This window comes from Herpailurus yagouaroundi, unplaced genomic scaffold, assembly GCF_014898765.1.
Source record: "Herpailurus yagouaroundi ecotype Mexico unplaced genomic scaffold, PumYag 28, whole genome shotgun sequence".
In the NCBI taxonomy this organism is placed as follows: Eukaryota; Metazoa; Chordata; class Mammalia; order Carnivora; family Felidae; genus Herpailurus; species Herpailurus yagouaroundi.
In genome coordinates, this window is record NW_024412376.1 from 12,311,799 (window position 1) to 12,331,120 (window position 19,322).

At 34.7% G+C, this 19,322-nt stretch overlaps 1 protein-coding gene across 15 annotated transcripts in view; it reads left to right on the forward strand.

The window, feature by feature from the left end:
• HMBOX1 (homeobox containing 1) overlaps positions 1-19,322 on the forward strand; it is a 195,041-nt gene that overhangs the window by 80,297 nt on the left and 95,422 nt on the right. For 9 of the 15 annotated variants that reach the window (XM_040468090.1, XM_040468172.1, XM_040468042.1 and 6 more), the window contains 2 exons: positions 9,775-10,251; positions 18,099-18,244. In XM_040468090.1, coding sequence (XP_040324024.1) covers positions 9,775-10,251; positions 18,099-18,244 — 623 coding nt within the window. The remainder of the gene's footprint in view (positions 1-9,774; positions 10,252-18,098; positions 18,245-19,322) is intronic. The other 6 variants (XM_040468410.1, XM_040468481.1, XM_040468555.1 and 3 more) reach the window with 1 other exon arrangement.

Below are 19,322 nucleotides of genomic sequence, written 5' to 3' on the forward strand. Positions count from 1 at the left end.
AGGTGGTGCTGGGAAAACCAGACAGCAACATGCAGAAAAATGAACCTGGACCACTTTCTTACACCATACATAAAATAAACTCAAAACGGATGAAAGACCTAACTGTAAGACAGAAAGCCATCAAAACCCTAGAGGAGAAAGCAGGCAAAAACCTCTTCGACCTTGGCTACAACAACTTCTTACTCAAAAAGTCTCCACCTCCGGAGGCAAAGGAAACAAAAGCAAAAATGAACTATCAGGACCTCATCAAGATAAAAAGCTTCTGCACAGCAAAGGAAACAATCAGCAAAACTAAAAGGCAACCAATGTAATGGGAGACGGTATTTGCAAACAACATATCAGATAAAGGGTTAGTATCCAAAATCTATGAAGAACTTATCAAACTCAACATCCAAAAAACAAACAATCCAGTGAAAAAATGGGCAAAAGACACAAATAGACACTTTTCCAAAGAAGACATCCAGATGGCCAACCGACACATGAAAAAATGCTCAACATCACTCATCATCAGGGAAATACAAATCAAAACCACAATGAGATATCACCTCACACACCTGTCAGAATGGCTAACATTAACAACTCAGGCAACAACAGATGTTGGTGAGGATGCAGAGAAAGAGGATCTCTTTTTCACTGCTGGTGGGAATGCAAACTGGTGCAGTCACTCTGGAAAACAGTGTGGAGGTTCCTCAAAAAACTAAAAATAGAACTACCCCATGACTCAGCAATTGCACTAGTAGGTATTTATCCAAGAGATACAGGTATGCTGTTTCAAAGGGGCACATGTGCACCCCAGTGTTTATAGCAGCACTATCAACAATAGCCAAAGTATAGAAAGAGCCCAAATGTCCATCGATGGATGAATGGATAAAGAAGATGTGGTATGTATATTTATATACACACACATACCACGCGTACATACATACATATGTATATACACACACATACATGCATACATACATACATACATACAATAGAGTATTACTCGGGAATCAAAAAGAATGAAATCTTGCCATTTGCAACTATGTGAATGGAGCTAGAGGGTATTATGCTAAGCAAAACTAGTCAGATAATCATAGGACTTCCTCATGTGAGGACTTTAAGATACAGAACAGATGAACATAAGGGAAGGGAAGCAAAAATAATATAAAAACAGGGTGGGGGACAAAACATAGGAGACTCTTAACTATAGAGAACAAACAGAGGGTTGCTGGAGGGGTTGTGGGATGGGGATGATCTAAATGGGTAAGGGGCACTAAGGAATCTATTCCTGAAATCATTGTTGCACTATATGCTAGCTAACTTGGATGTAAATTAAAAAAATAAATTTAAAATATAAAAACAAAGTCACTGTTATAGAAAATACAACAGAGAAAAAATGATAGTTAAAAACAGTTGAATGGTAATATATATAAAATAACACATATTACCTTTATGACATATAATAAATCTTTTACATAATGTAAAAAAAAAGAAAAATGTTCTTGTCTTCTCATTTGTTAATTGGATTATTTGTTTTTTTGGTGTTGTATAAATTCTTTATATATATATATAGTTAATATAATTTATTGTCAAATTGGCTAACATACAGTGTGTAAAGCGTGCTCTTGGTTTTTGGGGTAGATTCCCGTGGTTAATCGTTTGCATACCACACCCACCCAGTGCTCATCCCAACAAGTACCCTCCTCCAGGCCCATCACCCATTTTCCCCTTTCTCCCACCCCTCCATCAACCCTCAGTTCTCTGTATTTAAGAGTTTCTTACGGCTTGTCTCCTTCCCTCTCTGTTTGTAACTATATTTTTTTCCCTTTCCCTTCTCCCATGGTCTTCTGTTAAGTTTCTCAAGGTCCACATATGAGTGAAAACATATAATATCTGTCCTTCTCTGACTGACTTATTTCATTCACCATAATACCTTCCAGTTCTATCTGTGTTGCTGCAAATGGCTCATTTCATTCTTTCTTATTGCTAGTAGTATTCCATTGTATATATAAACCATATCTTCTTTATCCGTTCATCAGTTGATGGACAATTAGGCTCTCTCCATAATTTGACTATTGTTGAAAGTGCTGCTATAAACATTGGGGTACACGTGCCCCTATGAATCAGCACTGCTGTATCCTGTGGGTAAATTCCTAGTAGTGCTATTGCTGGTTGTAACGGTAGCTCTATTTTTAATTTTTTGAGGAACCTCCATACTGTTTTCCAGAGCAGCTGCACCAGTTTGCATTCCCATCAACAGTGCAAGAGGGTTCCCATCTCTCCACATCCTCACCAGCATCTGTTGTTTCCTGAGTTGTTCGTTTTAGCCATTCTGACTGGCGTGAGGTGGTATCTCAGTGTGGTTTTGATTTGTATTTCCCTGATGATGAGTGATGTTGAACATCTTTTCATGTGTCTGTTGCCCATCTGGATGTCGTCTTTGGCAAGTGTCTGTTCATTTCTTCTCATGTCTTAAGTGGATTATTTGTTTTTTGGGTGTGGAGTTTGGTAAGTTCTTTGTAGGTTTTGGATACTAACGCTTTATCTGATATGTCATTTGCAAATATCTTCTTCCATTCCATTGGTTCCCTTTTAGTTTTGCTGATTGTTTCCTTTGCTGTGCAGAAGCTTTTTATCTTGATGAGAGCCCAATAGATCATTTTTGCTTTTAATTGCCTTGTCTTTGGAGATGTGTCGAGCAAGAAATTGCTGTGGCTGAGGTCAAAGAGGTTGTTGCCTGCTTTCTCCCCTAGGGTTTTGATGGTTTCCTGTCTCACATGTAGGTCTTTCCTCCATTTTGAGTTTATTTTTGTGTATGGTGTAAGAAAGTGGTCCAGGTTCATTTTACTGCATGTTGCTATCCAGTTTTCCCAGCACCATTTGCTGAAGAGACTGTCTTTATTCCATTGGATATTCTTTCCTGCTTTGTCAAAGATTAGTTGGCCATACATTTGTGGGTCCGATTCTGGGTTCTCTATTCTATTCCACTGATCTGAGTGTCTGTTTTTGTGCCAATACCATACTGTCTTGATGATTACAACTTTGTAGTAGAGGCTGAAGTCTGGGATTGTGATGCCTCCCACTTTGGTTTTCTTTTTCAATATTACTTTGGCTATTCAGGGTCTTTTCTGGTTCCATATAAATTTTAGGATTGTTTTTTCTAGCTTTGAGGAGAATGCCGGTGCAATTTTGGCTGGGATTTCATTGAATGTGTAGACTACTTTGGGTACTATAGACATTGTGACGATATTTATTCTTCTAATTCATGAGCAGGGAATGTTTTTCTATTTCTTTGTGTCTTCTTCAGTTTCTTTCATAAGCTTTCTGTAGTTTTCAGCAAACAGATCTTTTACATCTTCGGTTAGGTTTATTCGTAGGTATTTTATGGTTCTTGGTGTAGTTGTAAATGGGATCAGTTTCTTGATTTCTCTTTCTGTTGCTTCATTATTGGTGTAAAGAAATGCGATCAATTTCTGTACATTGATTTTGTACCTGCAACTTTGCTGAATTCACGTATCAGTCCTAACAGCTTTTTGGTGGAGTCATTCAGGTTTTCCAGGTAGAGTATCATGTTGTCTGTGAAAAGTAAAAGTTCGACTTCTTCTTTGCCAATTTTGATGCCTCTTATTTCATTTTGTTGTCTGATTGCTGATACTAGGACTTCCAGCACTATGTTAAACAATAACGATGAGAGTGGACATCCCTGTCATGTTCTTGACCTCAGGGAGAGTTCTCAATTTTTCCCCATTGAGGATGATATTAGCTGTGGGCTTTTCATATATGGCTTTTATGATGTTTAGGTATGTTCCTTCTATCCCAACTTTATTGTGGGTGTTTATTAAGAAAGGACGCTGTATTTTGTCAGATGCTTTTTCTGCATCTATTGGCAGGATCATATGGTTCTTATCCTCTCTTTTATTAATGTGATATATCACATTGATTTGTGAATATTGGACCAGCCCTGCAGCCCAGGAATGAATCCCACTTGATCATGGTGAATAATTCTTTTTATATGCTGTTGAATTCATTTTGCTAGTATCTTGTTGAGAATTTTTACATCCATGTTCATCAGGGATATTGGCCTGTAAGTCTCCTTTTTGGTGAGTCTCTGTCTGGTTTAGGTATCAAGGTAATGCTGGCTTCATAGAATGAGTCCAGAAGTTTTCCTTCGTTTCTATTTTTTGGAACAGCTTGAGATGGATAGGTATTAACTCTGCTTTAAATATCTAGTAGAACCGGGGGGGCGCGGCCCGGGAAGCCATCTGACCCAGAACTCTTATTTGTTGGGAGATTTTTGATAACTGATTCAATTTCTTCACTAGTTATGGGTCTGTTCAAATTTTCTATTGTTCCCATTTGAGTTTTGGTAGTGTGTGGGTGTCTAGGAATTTGTCCATTTCTTCCAGGTTGTCCAGTTTGTTGGCATATAATTTTTCATAGTGTTCTCTGATAACTGTATTTCTGAGGGATTGGTTTTGATAAATCCATTTTCATTCATGATTTTATGTATTTGGATCCTCCCTCTTTTTCTGAGAAGTCTGGCTAGCAGTTTATCAATTTTGTTTATTTTTTCAAAAAGCCAGCTCTTAGTTACATTGATCTGTTTTTCTTGGATTCTATATTGTTTATTTCTGCTTGGCTGCTGGCCTTGGAGTTTCTTTGTTGTTCTGCTTTGAGTTCCTCTAGGTTTTCTGTTAGATTTTGTATTTGGGATTTTTCTTGTTTCTTGAGATAGGCCTGGATTGCAATGTATTTTCCTCTTATGACTGCCTTTGCTTTGCTGCATCCCAAAAGGTTTGGACTGTTGTGTTTTCATTTTCATTTGTTTCCATATATTTTTAAATTTCTTCTCTAAGTGCCTGGTTGACCCATTCATTCTTTAGTAAGGTATTCTTTAACCTCCATGCATTTGGAGGTTTTCCCAGACTTTTTCCTGTGGTTGATTTCAAGTTTCATAGCATTGTGATCTGAAAATGTGCGTAGTATGATCTGAATTCTTCAATATTTATTGAGTGCTCTTTTGTGACCCAGCATGTGATCTATCTTGGAGAATGTTCCATGTGCACTCAAGAAGAATGTGTGTTCTGCTGCTTTAGGATGAAAAGTTCTGAATATATCTGTGAAGTCCATCTGGTCCAGTATATCATTCAGACCCATGGTTTCTTTATTGATTTTCTGTTAGATGATCTGTCCATCATTGTGAGTATTAAAGTCTCCTGCAATTACCACATTCTTACCAATAAGATTTCTTATGTTTGTGATTAATTGTTTTATATATTTGGGTACTCCCGAATTGGATGCATAAACATTTATAATTGTTAGCTCTTCTTGATGGAGAGACCCCATAATTATGATATAATGCCCTTCTTCACATTTTATACAGCCTTTAGTTTAAAATCTAGTTTGTCTGATACAAGTATGGCTAATCCAGCTTCCTTTTGACTACCAGTAGCATGATAGATGGTTCTCCATCCCCTCACTTTCAATTAGAAGGTGTCTTCAGGTTGAAAATGGGTCTCTTGTAGACAGCAAATAGATGGGTCAATTCTTTATGTATTTTGGATACTAACCCTTTATCAGATATGTCATTTGTAAGTATCTTCTGCCATTTATTAGGTTGTCTTTTAGTTGTGCTGTTTCCTTTGCTGTGCAGAAAGAAGCCTTTTATTTTGATGTAGTCTCAATAGTTTTTGTTTTTGTTTCCCTTGTCCCAGGGGTCTATCTAGAAAGATGTTGTCAGAGAAATTATTGCCTGTGCTCTGTTCTGTCTAGGTCTTTTATGGTTTCAGGTCTCACAGTTAGGTCCTTAATTCATCTTGAGTTTATTTTTGTGTATGGTATAAGAAAGTGGTCTAATTTTATTCTTTTGCATGTAGCTGTCCAGTTTTCCCAACACCATTTGTTAAAAAGAATGTTTTTTTTCCCCATTGCTTATTCTTGGTATTTTGCCAAAGATTAGTTGACCATATAATCGTGAGTTTATTTCGGGGCTCTCCATTCTGTTCTGTTGATCTACGTGTCTGTTTTTGTGCCAGTACCATACTGTTTTGATTACTACTGCTTTGTAGTAATGGTACTTTGTAGTATATCTTGAATCTTGTAGCAAGGTACTTTGTAGTATATCTTGAAATCTGGGATTGTGATACCTCCAGTTTTGTTCTTCTTTTTTAAGATTGTTTTGGCTATTTGGGTCTTTTGTGGTTGCATACAAATTTTATGATGATTTATTCTAGTTCTGTGAAAAATGCTATTGGTAATTTGATAGGGGTTGCATTAAATCTGTAGATTGCTTTGCATAGTGTGGACATTTTAACAATATTGGCTTTTATAATTCATGAGCATGGAATATCTTTCCATTTGTTTATGTCGTTTGCAGCTAATTTTAAAGAGAAGTTCCTAGGATTAGGGGTTAATATATTACTAAGCACTGGATGGAGCAGACAAAAGGTTAAGGGTTATAACAGAAAGTGGAGTGTTAAGTGTACTTTTAAGCCACTCAGAAAATGTTCACATAGATATTCAACAAACTTTATTTAAGCATAATATACCTACTGAAAAATACACCTATCAATAGTCACAACTTGATGGATATTCACAGTGAATACAACAGTGTAATGTTAACTAGCATAGAGCATAGAACATTAGCAACACTGCATAGCATTTTAATAATATATCATTTATGTTAAGCAGGGTGTATTGTTCTTTTGAAATTGGTCAGGAAAAAAAGTAAATGAGTTATTCTGATTGTGAAATTTTCTCTTCTCTGTCAACCAGCTTATGATATATGTGGCAGGGGGGCATTTATTAAGCTAACAAGTAGTAAAGTACAATTGTAATAGCCACAGTATTTAGGTAGCTAACGATTGGGAACAGTCCATGTGTCTAAAATAGAATGGATAAACATGTAGTATATTCCCATAATGAAGTACTACTCAACAATAAAAAGGAACAAACTACTGATACAACGTTGTAGATCAACCTCAAAAACTTTATGCTGAGTGAAAAAAGTACATAGAAATTACACAAAAGAGTACATAGAACTTCCATTTATATCAAGTTCTAGAACAGGGAAAACTAATCTGGGGTGGGAAAAATTTGAGCAGTGGTTCCCTATGAGAGAAGCAGTCCTGGATTAACTGGGAAGGGGCCAAGGATTAACTGGAAATGGGCACTTCTTGGAGTGGTAGTAAAATTCTTTATCTTCATACACATTTTCACAGATTTTGTGTGTGTGTGTGTGCGTGAGAGAGAGAGAGAGAGAGAAGGAGAGAGCACGCAGATGTTTTCACAAGTCAGGGAGGGGCAGAGGGAGAGGAGGAGAGAGAATTCCAAGTAGGTTTCATTCCCAGTGTGGAGCCTGATGCAGGGCTCGATCTCATGACTGTGAGATTATGATCTGAGCCAAAACTAAGAGTCAGATGCTTAACTGACTGAGCCACCCAAGTGTCCCTTTTTAAATTATTTTTATTTTATTTTTTATGTATTTCATTTTTACAGTATGTACTTCTCAAAACTCTTAGAATGGTAAACATAAGATTTATGCATTTTCTTTTATGTAAATTTTACCTCAAAAGAAAAACGTGAACAAATAACTGAACTCAAGTTAATGAAATGCATGTGGAAGTGTCTAGGAGGAAGTGTACAGATGTCTGTAACTGAATTTGAAATGCCTAAAAAAAGAAGATGAATGTAGGTATGAATGTAGGTATGAATGCATAGGGAATGCATAGGGAATGGATAGTTAATGGATATAATGGATAGTTATAAAGTAAGTAAAATGCTAATGGGAAAATTCAGATGTTAGTATGTGGGTGTTCACTGTAATTTTATTTTAATTTTTCTGTATGTTTATTATTTTTCATTATAAAATGTTGGAGGAAGAAACTTAGGCAATACAGTAATCATAAAAATAGGACTTTTATCATGGATAGCTTGTCACAGTGAGTATTGGAAGAAAACAGAAGATAATGTTTAGGTGTAAGACATTGTAGCCTGTGACCACAAATGGCTTGCAACACGTTATTTTTGGTTCACAAAATGTTTGTTTTTATTTTTAATTAGCCTGTCTCTAAAACTAGAGTGATTTCACATAAAAGGTCTAGATTTCTGTCTGCTTATTTTTAGGATTTGAAATACAAAACAATCAATGGAATAGAATAGAGAATCCAAAGATAGATACAGATTTGTATGGGTATTTTGCATATGAGAAAGGTGGTATTTCAGGTTAGGGGAAAAGAAACATATTACTCAGTGAAGCATTTGGGAAAAAATAAAGCTGAAATCCTTTCACACTTACTAAGTAAATATAAATTCCAGATGGAGCAAAGATTAAAAAAAAAAAAAACTATTCCTAGAACCCCTAGTCCATCAGTAGAGTGATTTTATCTGAGTGGTTTTAACTGGAGACTTAAAAGAGTATAGCCTATATCCCAGATCATAGGATTCCAGTAAGTTCTGCAATATACTGGAAAATGGAATCATACATGCTTTTGGAGTCAGTAAGATCTAGGTTTAAATCTTTTTTCTGCTCTTAACCAGACTTTTTGCAAGGTACAGAACCAATCTGAGCCTTAGTTTCCCCAATAATCAGTCAATATAAAATCTTAAAATTCTGCCACAGAGGGTTGTTTTGAAGATTAGATGAAATTTCATTATATGAAACTGTTGCCCAATTCCTGCCGAGAAGTGAACGTTCAATAAATTTGCAGTAGAGAGGGATGAAGAAACAGACTTTGAACAGCTATGAAGAACTGGCCCAGAACAGATATTTACCTGTAAAGGTTGAGAAAATTCCTTGACGTTTATTTCCATTAGCAAACACTTATCTAGAACCTACTGTATGCCATGAATCCTATTTGGCACTAGAACTATAATAGTAAAAATAGAAGAAATTACCACTTAAAAAAAATCTCAAATTAGGATAGTCAGGTTTTATAAGAAAAAAATTCAAGTAGTGAGAATATTTAAATTTGATAATTTCCTTAAACTTAATATTGTTATGACTCTGGCATTTTGTGGTGTGCTACAGTTTCTTGTGTTAGTTAAAGGAACCATGTGGAAGCAATTTTCCAAGAAAAATGAATAGTTTGGCTACAACCATGAAAGATCAATTTCTTGGGATAACTGTTAAGAGAGAATGCATTACGGAGATGAGATACTAAACGAAATTGCTAAGTGGTGGATGAAATGCTTAATGAGATTTTTAATGTACTTCTCTTTTCCATTTAAATATTTTTGCTAGTTACTAGTATTTGCCTAGGCTTACCTTACCAAATCATTTGTTTACACTAAATGAAGATAATAGAGTTCCTAGGTCAGTTTTGCTGATATTTAGTTAATCGAGACAATACAAACTATTTTCTCAATAACTTTTCATTAATAGTACTCTAATGTAGAGTACTGAATTTGAGATGGTAAAAATACCTGCAAGTAATCAGATAAGCTAGGATTAAAAGTATATATATCTAATCTGTTATTTTGGTATTAATGCCATATCTGAAATTATGCTTCAAATATTTACCAAATTGCAGAAAATGTAAATTGTATGCCAAATTGGGTTTTACGTTATATCTAATGTCCATCTGCTAATAAACTCTGTAACTATACCAATCCATTTGCCATGACAATAATGTTTTGGCATGGAGAGATTATTATAATATATAATGTAATTTTTTATAATAGTAATGTCTTAATCACTTTCATTAAGGTGTAGAAATATTTTGCATCTTCTGAGCATTCTCTATAATGATACGTTTTTTGGTAGTATTGTAAATAAACTTTTTTTTTTTTTAGTTTGCTGGAAACCATGTCTCACTATACAGATGAACCCAGATTTACCATAGAGCAGATAGATCTGCTTCAGCGCCTTCGGCGTACTGGAATGACTAAACATGAAATTCTCCATGCCTTGGAAACGTTGGACCGTCTTGATCAAGAGCATAGTGACAAGTTTGGAAGAAGGTCCAGCTATGGAGGAAGTTCTTATGGGAATAGTACCAACAATGTTCCAGCATCTTCCTCTACAGCTACAGCTTCCACACAGACCCAGCATTCTGGAATGTCCCCATCACCCAGCAACAGTTATGATACCTCCCCACAGCCTTGCACTACCAATCAAAATGGGAGAGAGAATAACGAGCGATTATCTACATCCAATGGAAAGATGTCACCCACTCGCTACCATGCAAACAGCATGGGTCAGAGGTCATACAGTTTTGAAGCCTCAGAAGAGGACCTAGATGTAGATGATAAAGTGGAGGAGTTAATGAGGTTAGTTATTCTGCTTACTCAAGAGTCCCCAGAATGTCTGTGTTCTTAGATTGGTTTTGAGTAATATACTGTATTTCAGCTACTTACCTGTTAAGAACTGTGATTTCCCCCTTCTCCTCTTGGAGATGAAAGAAAAAAAAATTCTAATTTTATGATTATAATTCAGATTTTGTATTCTCTACCTTAGCCCTTTCTCTTTGCTGCTTGATAAACCTTTTACATTCTGTTTACCAAAGCAGAAGTTAGCCTTCTCTTTGTAGTTCTAATTGCTAACATCTGTATTTTCTGGATTTTTAACAGACACATTCTGATCCTTAGAATTTTTTTTTGATCCTTAGAATTGAGAGAGATGATTTTATGATACAAAATGTATACACTCTTAATTTTTCACTCTAACATACCACAACAAAAGAATTTTGAGGACCTGTTATTTAAAAAGTGTTCTTACAAAGAAGAATAGACATGGTTTCTACCCCTAAGAAGCTAAAGTTCTAATTTAAGAGATGCATATATTTATATATTTTTTGTTATCCGTTACAAGGGAAGTATAAGCCTTTGTTGTTTTAAACACTGAAAAAGAGAGAAGTCCACTTTCAACAGAGGTGGTTAGGAAAGACTTCACACTGGACCTGGAACACTTTGAGGACAGAACCATGTGTTTTCAAATGTTGTGTTTCCAGAATCTAGAATTGTCCTTGACACAGAGTAACGGTTTAATATGTTATGTGAATGGATGAATTTGAGCTAAATCTGAAAGAATAGCCTTTGTTTTGAAATATAGGAATTTTATTTAAAGTTAAGGGAATAGTAAATAATAGGTAGAAAAGGCAAGACATGTTTAGGCTTCTAAAGATTGTATGGGCTAGACTATGGTAATAAGAATATTACGACTCAGTACAGGTTTTGGAAGATTTGAGTTCCACGCAAGTAGTTTATGTTTAATTTGACTGGAATTAAGGCTTTTTTACAGGTCTGTGGGAATAGACATGATAAAAGCATTGTTTTCAATAGATTACCACTACTGTAGTAGGGAGGATAGCCTGCAGGTAGTTACAATAGATAATGAAAGAATTTACAGTACGAATTTTGTCAGAAATAAAATTAAAACCTATGAGTTATAGTTCTTCCTAAAGATTTTAAGACTTGAAGATAGTATAATGGTGACTTAATATTGCCGTATGGGAGATCTATTCTATAGTGCTGCCGTGGTAAAATACCTTTTAAACAAACAGTCCCAAATTTGTTTTTAGGGTTACACTGCCTTATATGGAATCATGAGTTGAAGGGCTATTGCATCTAGATGCCAATGTAATTCCTGTGATGAATAGGTTCATAGAGCAGCCATTGGACCCTGTTATTTAAATGTTTAAAACTTAAAAATATAAGAGATCAATTTGGCTTTGAATTCATTGTCATTTATTAAAGCAGCTAGCCACAGTTTAGGTGTTCTTTTGATTTTAATATGTATATCATTGTCATGATTGAGCGAGAAAACCATTTGGGCAAATAGAAGTTACTTAAGTCCCTGAAATATAACAAGGTTAGCTTTTAATTATTCTGAGTAGAGAGGGTATCACTAATAAAATTTATATGCTACTTGTTTTTTGTTGCTGTCATTAATCAGTTTTAATAAGCTTTTAACATATAATAGTTAATTCCCAAATGTGTATTAGACTGCCATGAAATTTAGGGAAACTTTCATGTTAACAAAGGGCTCTGGGAGATTGACCAAGATCTAAAGCTTGACTATAATGGTCTAAAAACTTAACTATTAACTCTTACATTGGCATATTGTTGTAATGCAACTATGTTTTCAAAATAAACAGAAAACCTATTTAGCAATGAATAGGATTTGTAATTAAATCCCACCATAAATGCACATTCATGTTTCATCATTAAATGTATACATGTTTATGCACTGTTACCAGCATTTAATTTACAAACTGCCACTTGTTGTATAGTTAGGATACTTTGTCCTATTCTCTGCTTCTTTGAACTTCTACTTTGGTTCTCTAATCATCTAGGGGGTCTCACTGAACTTTCTGGCTCTCTGTGGTCCTCTGCCATTGTGTTCTCACCCACACTGGCACTCCTCCTTTGTACCCACTTCTAATTTTTCTCAAGTTTGCACATAGTAACCTTAGATTAGAGGGAGAAGTTTATTGCATGACTATTCTCAACCTTTTAATCATCATAACAGTGCTGTGTGTGAGGTGGAGCAGAAAAATTGAGATTCACAAAATTTAAATAACTAGCCCAAGAAAACCTAAATATTAAGTGGCAGAGCCTGAATTCTGACCCACGTCTTTATTACCATGTCTCTGGTATCTGTTGCCTCTGTAAATAAATTTTTCACATCTGCAGATTTCAGTAAGATTTTAAGAACAGTGGTAGATACAACACAAGACAAACTTGTGAATGCCTTAATGGGCTGTTCCTCCCTCCCTCACCCCCCACGTGCATTTGCCACTTCAGATCATTTACTAACCAGATGAATTTTTATTTGGTAGAGTGTTAGAGAAATTTTTGAGTGGTGGATCTTTCAGTATCCTGTGCCTACATAGGGCTATCCTGCCCTTACTAATCACTCAACACTATGGTGACATTATAGTAAATTAGATTTGGTGGGCTGTAAGTAGGGAGAATGAGTACCTGAATGCCTTCCTGTCTCCTTTTCTAGATACATGTAATTCACATCTTGCATGCTCACATTTCCCTGCATCTACAGCACTCAACCATAAGATAAATATTTTTCAAATTACATAAGCCGTTGAGTTCAGACTTAATACCTAATAATTTCAGGGCACACAAGGAAATTTTTTATAGAAATTAGGTTATAATTGTATATTTGATCAACTTGTTAGGAAAGAATCAGAAAGAAAGTAACTTTTCTCATTTTTAATTGATCATGGTGAAACAAGAAAGAAACTAGAATGTAAGCTCTCAACACATTATTGAATATATAACATTTTAGGAAGAACTTTAAAACCAAGAGCTAGAATGAACACCCATTTCACATATTAATATTTTTTAAATGCATCTATTAACACACATATTTATATACTGTTGTATATATACATCCGTTTATATTACAGTGTACATCTATTAAAGTGCCTGCTCTTTCACGTATGTATTATAAAATAACAAGTAAAATGAGGCTTATGAAGAAGTCATAAACAATGCCATATATTATAGGTGTTATGCTTAACTACCCATGTACTTAAATGTTAGTATTTTATACAAACTGTGTTAGTATTTTATACAAGATCTAAGACTTTATTCTGAGTGGTTGTCTATATGCCTAACAATAGGTGATTTAGGATATTTATTTTCTAAATTCAGTTATCATGTTGTTTATACATATAGAGTAGCTTTTCTTTTAAAATTATCTTTAAAATTTTTAAATTATGCTTTATCTCCATGAGTAGAAATTAAAGGAGCAGGTTTTTATTTAAAAGCTAAAGAATTTATATGTAATTATATTTTCTCACCTGTGAAATAGTCTTTGTAGGGACTGGTCCATCTCTGGAAGTCTTTGAGATAGATGGCTACCTTTAAGGGGTCCTAAAGAATGTGTAGTGTATATCAACTGAGAAAATACAGAAGATCTTAAAGCATACAACTTTTAAACACGTAGTCTTTAATAGCCTTCATTCTGGAAATGGAAGGATTGCCATTTTGAACTACCATAAATAACTCTTTTTCCATTCTGATTTAGGAAGCTTAAACATATCTGAGATTAAGAATTTAGAGCTGTTTTATAAATTATCTAGATCAGGTTTGCCATACTACAACCTTTTATCTTCAACTACAAATTTGTTCATTCACTGAACAAATTAAGCTCTATTATATGCAAACCCCATGATGAATAAGACGCAATCTTTGTGCCAAAAGACTTCACAGGCTAGTAGGAGCGATAAGACCAGGTCTGGGGAACTGCTATAATACAGAATACCATGTAATAGGTTAGCATGTGAGTAGTATAATTGAAATGATAAAGTTAGTTGTTGTAAGAAAAGATCTTTCTTAGCTGTATCAGGGAGAACGTCTCTGAATAGATGACTGTTAAATTGTGTCTTAAAGAAAGGGTGATTCTACAAAGAGGCATTCCTGATTAATTCATTTGGATGTTAAGAAAGGTCTGTGGGTAACAATGGAAAGTTTAGCAAGTTATAAAAATAATGACAATGGAGGGTGGAAAGGAAGAATTTTATCCTCATGTGGAAATCATCCAGATAGATGAATTCAGCATGGCTGTGATTTGGAAAAGGTAGTAGGAGGAGAGGGCATCGATTTTAAGTGGTTCGATGCAAATAGAGTGGTAGATTATCTTGAAAGTAAGCCATGGAATCAAAGAAGATCAACTTGTGTTTCACTATAAGACTTGAGGAGTACAAATCATGAGGAATGTGAGATTTTATAAGAGAAGTGAATCACGATAAGCACTTGGTGATTAAAATAAAAACTTGAAAAAATTGGTTTTCCTAAAAAAAAAAAGAAGTGAAGAAAAAGGGATCCATTCTTTTTAAAGAGGATGAAAAATTTCAAATGAAGACAGAAAGTAAGCAGTAGGAGAATATAAGGAAATTAGATTTGGAGTAACCAAAAGAGTTTTCACATCAGGAAACTGGTGATTTCAGAGTTTTGATGTGGACAGTAGGAGAGCCTTGTTGTTAAAGAAGACTGAATGAGGGGGAATATGTGAAAGTTTAAAGAACATAGTTAACCCTGTAGAATGGAGGTCTTTGAAATACACAAGAGAACTGGACACAGTGAAAGTTGAATGCTATTACTATTTTGAAATACAGGTCTGCCCTCACCCCCCGCCCACCATCTGAAAGCTTGAGTTATACCACTTCACTTTTAGGAAAGACCTACATTCGTACCTGTTTTCACTAACCGAAATCCGAAGGAGATTTTGGCTTTTACCAAAAAATGCTATTACCATACTACTGTAGCTCTTTTATAAAAGCAGAGTGGCATACTGCGAACCTTCGGAAAGCAGGGGATACCTATACCTGATGAAACCAACTAAACACATCACTACTTGTGTCTAAATCTTTCCATGGTGCCTTAAAGCACCTGATATAGATGTTTACTTCAGATGTAGGTAATTATAGCAGATCCTTTGTTTCTTCTTCTGGGATTCTTTCTGGAGTTTTATAAAATAATAGTCATTGTTTAATGGTTTTACAGCTTCAAAAAATTTTTCATTGAAGAATTTTTTATTTTTTATATTATGCACATATACACACATATACATACATTTAACACTAAATTTTATTTAAATTTAATTTCCATGCTTGGAGAAAAATTTTAAAAGCCTTGTGATGGTGGTATTAATGTTCTCATTTTACCAGATGATGAAACTAGGGTCCAGCTTTATTAAATGACTTGCCCAAGCCTATCCTTATCTTTTAAGTCTTAAGTTTTTCTTCAGTTTGAAAAAGCTTCTCTCTGGTAAGGCAGTTGACTAAAGAGGTTTTGTTACTATTATTTTTTTAACTTATTTTAACTTGGTACTTAGGAACTTGCCAAGTATCTAAAAATATAGTCTATGGGAGGGTAAATGAATTGCTGCTGTTTTGCAGACTTTTTGAAGTTCTTTTTGTCTTTCTGCAGCCCTTGATAATGTCATACTGCAAGGCTGTGAATAATTCACAAATTGGATATTTCCTATTGGAATAATTGAATGTTATCTCCTCTTTATGATTTAGTGTCTACTCTAGGTGAATTTGATTTAAAATAAATTGATTTAAATTCCAATTTAAATCCGTAGTCAAGAAAATACCATTTAATCATTTTTCCCAGAAAGCACGTTTTTTATTTAACCTTAATAAATATTCTGTTAAACTCACTTTTCATTTTCCTAGAAGGATAGTCTATACATTGCAATGCAGTGCTTTATTTAAATTTTTTCAGATTAATTTTGAAGCTGTATCAGAGACCAAATGATTTGGTTGTTTTATTTACGTAAGGCAAATTCATACTGCTGAAATTATCCCTTGCGCAGGTATTTATTGGTGGATTTTGAGAGCCATTTGGTCTATACTACCTGTATTATACAGAGCAGTTTATTTTATTTGACTTTAAAATGTATTTAAATGTATTGTGCCTTTTTATTTCAGATACACAGTTTTAAATCAAATGAGAGTGCATGTTTTTCAAAGAAATAACTTCCAATATGAACAAGCATTTTGGAGGGAATCTAGCCAGTATCTAGATCAGAATCTAGAGGAGTATGAGAAATTTTAAGTATTGGATTAGGCAGCTGTTTTCTTTCTTTAGGAATCTTTTTGACTAGCATTTCTAACCAGTAGGTCAGGAATATACAGAAGAGCTTCAGATTGAAAGCTTGTCACTACTATTACTTCTCTGCTCTTTTCCAGAATTCCTGAAAGGGAACATTGGTATCCATTCACACAATGTATAGCCCCTCCTCACGAAAGGGCTAACATACCTGCTCTAAGTTAAATCACAACTGATTATTTTTGGGTAGGATCTTTTCTTTTGTTACTCCAAATAATCTTTAGAAAGACTTGGGCTCCTATAAGTAGTTTGGAAGTTTGTGGTTCATTTACAAAATGATTTGTAAAGATTTCATGATCCTTTTTTCTCAGATCAGGGGTCGGAAAGAGTAGATGGTAAACATCTTACACTTTGTGGCCAAGAGGCAAAATAGAGGATATAATACACATACTTAATACTTAACATCTAAGAGGGAAAAAAAAGGCACAGATTTTTATTGACAAAATACAATATTGAATATAGTTTTTAAAACATAGGCCTACCAATAGAAGGATGGAATTTTTGGTGAGGAGATAATACTTTGCTTAATTCATGTTCAGAGTTAGTGTTCTCTGTCATCACATAATGACTGCAAGTGTGAAAAACATTCTTACTTAGCTCTTACAGGTTGTATAAAAACAGTTGGGAGGCCAGATTTAGCCATAGTTTGCTGACCCTGTATGAGATTATAAATTACCACTATTCTGTGGTTTTTTTGAGCTTGATCAAAAATCAATACTTTATTTATGTAATCCTTTTGAACATAAAGTATTCAAAGAGAAATTGGTTGGTTTTAAGGGTATAAGTTTTACTTAAAGTGTATTTGTTGTGGTGGAGAAATAGAAGTCTTGCCTTTCATTGTTGTTCTAGTAAATGTCTTGTGAGAATTTGTTGTTGTCTTAGTGGAGGAAAAATTAGATCTATAATATGTATGTAATCTCAAGGACACAATATAGTTTTAAGTACTCTATATTACATATAATAGGAAATTAATGTTGCCTTTTTATATTAAAATTCTGTATTCATTTCATCCCACTTAATTTTTTGGGGGGGGGGTTTATACAGGAAAAAGAAGGCAAATTAAAATTTTCAAATGGCTAATGTTTTTAGCAGTTTTAAGAATGATGATGATTTCTGTTCCTTTAACAAAGGTTTTAAAATGAACATTATTTATGCAGTTTCATAGTTAACATGCGAGCCCACAGTCTACTCACAACTGATTTTTGTTGTTGTTATTGCTTTTTATTTTTCTAGGATTTCTGTCTGTGTAAGGTATATTCATTCCTCAGTAATGAAACTTAGTATATACCATATGGCAGCCTTGTTCCTAATGTGAATTACACACAGCATGCGATTAACCATCGTCTGGTATGAGACTTACATCTACTGTGGCATTCACTAAAGCGTCTGTCTGATGGTGTGATGTTTTAGGACTTGAATATTTGGTGTTTCTTGGTTTGTTTTAATTTCATATTTTCACACAAGCTTGGTCTGTTTACCTTTATTTTTGTGTTCTTTCTTTCTATGTGCTCCCCACCTCTCTGCTTCACCTTTCTTAGCAAAGATGAGGATTTCTACCTTCAACATACATTGTTGGTCTTGTCTTCTGTTTTTGTTAGGAGGGACAGCAGTGTGATAAAAGAGGAAATCAAAGCCTTTCTTGCCAATCGGAGGATTTCCCAAGCAGTTGTTGCACAGGTAACAGGTAAGAGCTAAAGAGCCCTTTATTCTGGAATCATGTCTAGTCTCTGCCTTCTGGTGCAGATGTTGGAATATTGCTTGCATTTCTGCATTGCAGCACAGACCTGTCAACTTAGGCATAATAATGTATGCCTATGATTTAAAACCCATTGTCTCTGATATCATGAAACTTCTCCAGTGATTTTTTTTTTAAACTGGTGCTAGTAAATTTTATAGCATTTGTGATAACCACAAAATTCCCCATTTTATGACTAAAAAAGGGTCTCTGGTTTTCTTGTAACTGACAGAGCTTATGACACATGCACATCCAACTGCTATCTACATTTCATGTTTTTAAAAGCTTGCAGTCCTCCTGATTCTCGATTTTACCAATTAAAAAATTATCCATGAGAGTAAAGGAAGTTTTTTTTTTTAAGCCCTTTTCGTATGTGAAGCTCTCTTCAAACCGTTACTGAGAAGATAAGAGTTATCATTGTCTTCTCTTTGTTCTTTATATACCATCCCATTACCCACCCCACCGCAGCCCCATCTCAAGTATGTGGTGTATATGTGTCATTCTCTATTCAGATTGCGTTTTTTATGGAGTTCTTAAATATGGGGGTAGCATGTCGTGTTTGTTGGTATGTATTCTTTCTTTCTTGGATATCAGTGATTTACTTATAGACCTAATATAAACTCAACTATATCTTAGTCGTTAGAAGAACTGGAAACTCTTTTAACTACATTTTGTATTTGGTACGTTGTTGTATGTGGTACATTAATGGATTTAAAAATTAGTTTTTTCCTCCTCCCCTCCTTGTTTGACATGCCGTTAGCACCTATGTGACTTTGGGCTTTTTAGCCTCTGCATCTCAGATTCTTACCTATATGATGAAATAGTTGGATCTAATCACATAGTACCTTCCAATTTTAAGATATCATTTCTGTTCTCTAGACATCGGAATTTATTGAAGCTAATTTTTTTTTAATCAACGTTTTTTATTTATTTTTGGGACAGAGAGAGACAGAGCATGAACGGGGGGAGGGGCAGAGAGAGAGGGAGACACAGAATCGGAAACAGGCTCCAGGCTCCAAGCCATCAG